At 52.7% G+C, this 6,231-nt stretch overlaps 1 protein-coding gene across 1 annotated transcript; it reads right to left on the bottom strand.

Annotated features, from left to right (window-relative positions):
* Positions 1 to 3,851: 3,851 nt before the first annotated feature.
* Positions 3,852 to 5,695, bottom strand: LOC132490437 (EF-hand calcium-binding domain-containing protein 4A-like). Its single transcript, XM_060098800.1, has 5 exons — positions 5,535 to 5,695; positions 5,341 to 5,456; positions 4,736 to 4,910; positions 4,149 to 4,295; positions 3,852 to 4,035 (listed from the first exon to the last, which is right to left on the bottom strand). Exons 1-5 carry the CDS (start codon positions 5,693 to 5,695, stop codon positions 3,852 to 3,854), a joined length of 783 nt encoding a protein of 260 aa, XP_059954783.1.
* Between the last annotated feature and the right edge of the window lie 536 nt (positions 5,696 to 6,231).

Below are 6,231 nucleotides of genomic sequence, written 5' to 3' on the forward strand. Positions count from 1 at the left end.
CTTCACAGCTCCCTCCCACTGGTGCAGGTCCCGTCCCTATTCTTTGTCTCTATTTTATTTTTGCCCTACCCTGGTACGTGGGGAGTTTCTTGCCTTTTGGGAGGTCTGAAGTCTTCTGCCAGCGTTCAGTAGGTGTTCTGTAGGAGCTGTTCCACATGTAGATGTATTTCTGACGTATTTGTGGGGAGGAAGGTGATCTCCGCGTCTTACTCTTCCGCCATCTTGAAGCTCCTCCTGTATAATCCCATCCCCAACGCAGAAGAGATCGATCCACTGTTATCTCGCTTTATACGTGCTGTTGAGATGCCTATATGATTTCCTTGATTTGTAAGTGAAGCTGTCTTTCCACATGGAGGTACCAATAGTTTTCTTCTACTTGAAATCTAATACTTTTACTAAGATATATCTTGAAGTTCACTTTTCTGGGACAATTATCACAAGAATGTTTCAAATTGTATGTTAAAGTCTTCTGTTTTTCTGCAAATTTTTCTTGAACTATTTTAAATACTATTTCTGTTCCATTATTTTTTTTTCTTTTTCAGGGATTCCAGTTGTGTGTTTGTGTATAACCCTTGCTTATTTTCTATACCATCATTCTCTGATTCTTTTTACACATTCATTCTATTAGTCATTTCCTTTCCTCTCTTCAATTACCCTTTTAAAGATAATAATATCTCTTACCTTTGAGGATCATGTAATTTAATCTTAATTTCCAAAATGATTATGTCATTTTCTCCAAATCATTTCCACCTTTAGTCAGTTTTCATCTTATGTATTTTGTTTTCTCCATCTCTGATTTGGCTTTGGAATTTTTGATAAAAGGTGTTTTTCCATTATCTTCAAATGCTTATTTAAAGGTAAAGAAACAGACTCTGAGATGGAGATGTGCATGAAAGAAGTCTGTTGGGGAATGCCCTCAGGGACAATGCTTATTAACTGAATGAAGGAAGTAAGATCAGACAGAAAGATAATTTGAATGTAGTTACAAAAAAAAGACCTTAGCCAATCCTGTGGAGAAGTGGGGTTTGTGATGTCCCTTCAAAGTTCCCAAGCCCTAAGTCGGGGGCCTGGAATTTATACCTTACATGAATAGTCATTGGATACAGGCTGCCCCCAAGGAAGTAATATGACCTTCATAAGACACTTATCTTCAGATAAGGATATTTCCTAGAGAGGGACTTAGTTGAGAGCTGTCAGCTACTAGCACTCTTACTGCTAGGGAAATAGGTGGGATCTGGGCTGTGAACAGTAGATCTGTTACTGGCTACCTCTTATACTGCTCAGAACTACTTATTTTTATAATAAGTTCTGGGGAAAGCCCCGCCAGAATTTGGATTTTTCTCTTTTCCTGGAGAATCTTAAAAAATGAAGGTTAGGGGCTTCCCTGGTGGTGCAGTGGTTGAGAGTCCGCCTGCCGATGCAGGGGACATGGGTTCGTGCCCCGGTCCGGGAAGATCCCACATGCAGTGGAGCGGCTGGGCCCGTGAGCCATGGCCGCTGAGCCTGCACGTCTGGAGCCGCTCCGCAACGGGAGAGGCCACAACAGTGAGAGGCCCATGTACCGCAAAAAAAAAAAAATGAAGGTTAATGGGACACCTGCAGTTCCAACGGCTGCAGCTAGTCTCAAAGCCACACTAATATCCGTCTTCCTCCTCTTGGTTCCCTTCACATTTGCCTCATACCTCTGCTGCTCTAGGTGATAATACGGGAGGAGAATCCAGAAGTCATATCCCTGGGGCATATGAACCTTACATCACCATGCCCTTTTCAGTCCTCATTGCTGCATTTGTCTATTTACTATCAAACTTGAGCAAGGGAGTACCAGCCAATACCTATGGATCACCTGAATGCCAAACATAATTTTTCCTGCTTCCATTGCATAATAGCAGCCCTGTCTCTTCCAGAAAACAGGGTCAATTACCCCCTTCAATTCTCATGGACTCCTTTTCTTTCCTGGTGGTCTCTTGGACAAAGAATCCAAAGTGACTGGGTAGCTGCTGAGGCTTTATGTATAATAGAATTCTTGCTGCACTCCCTGGTAAGAGCATTTCCCCTCTGAGAACCAGGACTTCTAAACCCATAGAGTGCAGATATGTGGGGACATAGAGTACAGATTCCCCAAGTGGGTCACTTAGGGAAGTCCTGGATTCAGGTATTGAACCTATTGAAGACACAGCCCCATATAATGGTCACTGATTTCTGGTGGAAGGTACACTCTGGAGGTCATAGTACTGACACCTCAGTTATACTTTCAACAGGCCGTTTCATCCGTTTATTAAGCTAGTAGTTTCCCATTGATGTGAAATAGGAGAGAACCAGTGTACCAGTCACTGCCCAATATGACACTTCTTTTACTGAAAAGTGGATTTCTGGCCCAATGCCATGTTATACACCACTCTATCAGCCTCAGATACTGGTGCTACCTGAGGTCTTGCAGATAAGAAAGATAACTCATACCTGAATTATGCTGATACTAGTCAAGATGCATTTCTGCCACTTTCAGAGTATAAGAGGTTCATAGCAGCAAACTTGACACCAGCGGCTGGCTGATCTTCTTGAGGGATGTTGCTATATTGGGGGCCACAACGGTTTCTGGTAAGTTAGGCATTTGGAAGGAACATTACCTAGATCAGCATGGAAATGCTGGAGCCTATGCATATGCATTCCTCCATCCCAGCCGATACAGCACTTTTTTCATGTGCCCGTTGTGCCAGCACTGGCATGGCAGGTGAACAAAGCAGGATGACCTCAACTGGCTGAATAATTCTGTCTATTTGGTTGTTTAACAGCTCTTCCATGGTAGATGCTCTCTGGTGGACATTTATATGGAATATGAGGATCACCAAACCCTGTATCCACTCTAGTAAATCCATTCCTATGCCTCTTCCTCAGATTTCCTGGTCCCTGACCTTCTCATGTTTCTCCCCACAGGACACTGACCACTATCCAAACTTTACACCTCTACCCTGAGTCTATATATTCTTAGGTTGGACCACTTCTCTTTCTATACAATGGAAATAGATGATCATTCCACTGCTCTAAGGGAGAATTTCCCCTTAGTGATGCCTTTCACGGTCACCTTGGGTGGAGCTATAGTTCAACATCTGTACATTTTGACATCAACACACCAAGATGACCATCCAAGAACCTACTTGGCTTTCTGAGGCCAGATGTGTGAGCTGAGGGAAAGACGTCAGTGCAATGGTGGTAGATGACAAGAGGGTCTGGGTCACCTGCTGGTGAGGCTTATGGTATTCTCTGCCCTGCTTAGGCCAGATCCTTGAATTTGCCACCTTCAGCTTCTAATGAATTGTTCCTGGTTCTGCTCAACCTTATACTTGTTAGTGTGACAAATTCCAGCTCATGAAGGCAATTCTGGTTTTGGTCACTTAATGTCCCAAAGGCAGGAGCACTTCCTCTAGCATGTTTCATAGTACACCAGGGAGTTTTTGGGTTTGGGGTTTTTTTTTGCTTGTTTTGTTTTGTTTCTGAATGGTTTATAATTCTCTGCTAAGAAAGCAAATCCTTGATCCAAAACCTTAAGGGTACATGAGTCTACAGTTAGAGCTTTCTGTTTGTTTTTTGCGGTTTTTTTTCCCCCGGTACGCGGGCCTCTCACTGTTGTGGCCTCTCCCGTTGCGGCGCACAGGCTCCAGACGCGCAGGCTCAGCGGCCATGGCTCACGGGCCCAGCAGCTCCGCGGCATGTGGGATCTTCCCGGACCGAGGCACGAACCCGCCTCCCCAGCATCGGCAGGCCGACTCTCAACCATTGCGCCACCAGGGAAGCCCCAGTTAGAGTTTTTCATAAACTTTCCATTAACTTCATATGTCTTCTTACCTCTGAAATCTCTAGCGCGAGTGGGTCCGCTTGGGAGAAGGCGGGGCCAGGGACGCCCGCGCGTCCGGGCTTGGGCCGTGCGCGGGGCGGCGCTGCGGGACCACCTGACTGCGCAGGCGCTGGCGCTGCTCGCGAAGCTGCTGCTCCATCTCTTGGTAGAGACACCGCACCTCCCTCTCGTACTCGCTCTCCCGCCTTCGGGAAACCGGGGGTGAGACAGCTGCTTAGAACCTGCTAGCACTACAGCCCCCGGCCCCGCCTCTACCACCTCGCGGAGCCCCTCCGCCTGGCCCTCAGGCCGCCCTCACCGCCATAGCGCCTGCTCCAGGCCCTCCCGCTCTCGGGCCGCTTCTTCCAGGCAGGCCGACGCTCGCATCAGAACGTCCTCGAAGGAGCCCAGCAGTTCGGGTCGCTCACGCTGCAGCCGGGTCCAGAGCGTCTGAATTGCCCACGGCCTGCAGGGGCGGGGCGGGGGAGGGCAGAGGCTGAAGCTGAAGCGGGGATTCCCCACCCCACCCTGCAGGGTAAGAAGCCCCCAGAGGCCCCTGTAGTCCTGCACAAGCAGGGCATGCCTCTCCTGGGTGCTTTCACCCCTGCGGGAGTCTGTGCCTGTGCGGGGCTTGTGTGGCCAGGAGGTGTGTGTGCATGGGGTTGTGTCCTTGTGTACACACGGCTGTGCCTGTGCTGGGCGCAGCCCTGGCTGCTGCCTCCTGAAATGCAAATTCTGTGGGAAATCACGCCCGGCACGCAGTAGTTGCAGCTGAGAAGGAAGGACTGGGCCAGACCCGGCCTAGGGACCCTGCCTGGGAACAAACATGCAGGCGACACGGACAGGCAGCATGCAGTGGACAGAGGGCAGATGAGGATGCTGGGAGCCGGGCCAGCACCGACTCACTCACCCAGGACCCGGGCCACCCCCAGCTGCTCCAGCGCAGAGCAGAATCTCTCCTCCTCCTCCTCCTCCAGGGAGCCCCCCGTGCCTTGCACATCCGACCAGCCCACCTTGAAGGTTTCCTCTGGAGCCGGGGAGGGCAGGGCACCCGGGACGGACTCCACACCCACCAACTTCCCTGCGGGCATGGGAGGGAGAGATTACCGGGCTGTGGGTTACCACCGCAGCCCCCCCCACCCCCCCGCCTCCACACACATATCCTGCCCTTTCTCTGAGCCCAGTTTCCTGTTTTTCTTCCTTATTCTGGTCCGATTCTTGTCCTGGGAATGGGAGGTGACAGCTGGGCTCAGGCCAAAATGAGGCATGCCTGGCTCCCAGCCCCACCTGGGTTCGGCTCGGGCAGCAGGTCATCTCCACATATGCCACAGCATCTGGGGGGCTTCCCGTGGTGCCTGGGTGTACAGACACCAGCCTGTGCTCCAGAGGGAGGCCAGGAAGAAGCACGGGCTGCCACCCACGTGGGCTGTGGGCCCCAGAGAGTCCCACATGTGCCAGCGGAGGGTGTCTGAGCAGCGGGGTAGGGGGTGGGGCTCAGGGGCCGGGCTCACCCAGGCCAAGGCAGAGCTCCCGAGCCGTGAGGAAGCCGGTGTGTGCCTGGTCCAGACTTTTGAACACAGCCTCCAGCTGTTCGGGCGTGAGGGGCAGGTCGCTCTGCAGGCCTTGGCCGGGCAAGGATGGCAAGGCTGAGTAGCCAAGGTCAGCCCTGGGGCGGGCGGCCTCTTGGGGCTGGGGGCTCAGCTGCAGGTCGTGGCGGGTGATGAAGCCCTTGGCCTCCTTATCGCACAGCAGAAACAGCTCCTGGGCCTGCTCCAGCGTCGCTGCCAGTGGCTCTGGGGCGCGCCCCTCGCCCCACCCCTCCTTCTCCTGAGCCTCCCCAGCCCCAGGCTCCCCGGGGCTGGCCATGGTGGGGGGTCTCAGCCTTGGGTGCTGTGAAGCCAAAGAGAAGTCAGGGCCTGAGTAGAGCTGAGAAATGAGGGGAGAGGAGAAGGGAAGGCAGAGAGGGTGAGGGGCAAGCGTAGCTGAGGGCTGAGCTGGAGTGGTGGGGAGCAGAAGGGTCTCCCTGGCCCCACGAGAAGGTGGGAGAGGGCCTGGCGGAGGCCCAGAGAGGAGAGGCAGCTGGGGGAGGTGTGGCCCAATCGCAGGTGGTGGGGCTGGCGTGAGGTGTAATGGGTGGAGCCATGCAGGCTCAGGGCCACCCAGGGAGCCAGCCGGTGCAGGAGAGGATGTGCTGGGCGGAGGGCGCAATCTCGGCATGTTGCGGAGTCGGGAGCAGGGGGGCAGCTATAGATCTTGTGATGGAAAGTGAGGAGGTGGGAGCTTGGGAGAGGGGGCAGAGGCTTGGGTGAGAGAATGGTCAGCCACAGAGAAGCTGCAAAGGTCCTGGAGTCAGGGCCTGGAGACGGGGCTGACCAGGCTGGGCCAGTGGGAGTATCAGCCAA

The sequence above is a fragment of the Mesoplodon densirostris genome, chromosome 5 (genome assembly GCF_025265405.1).
Source record: "Mesoplodon densirostris isolate mMesDen1 chromosome 5, mMesDen1 primary haplotype, whole genome shotgun sequence".
Lineage (NCBI taxonomy): Eukaryota > Metazoa > Chordata > Mammalia > Artiodactyla > Ziphiidae > Mesoplodon > Mesoplodon densirostris.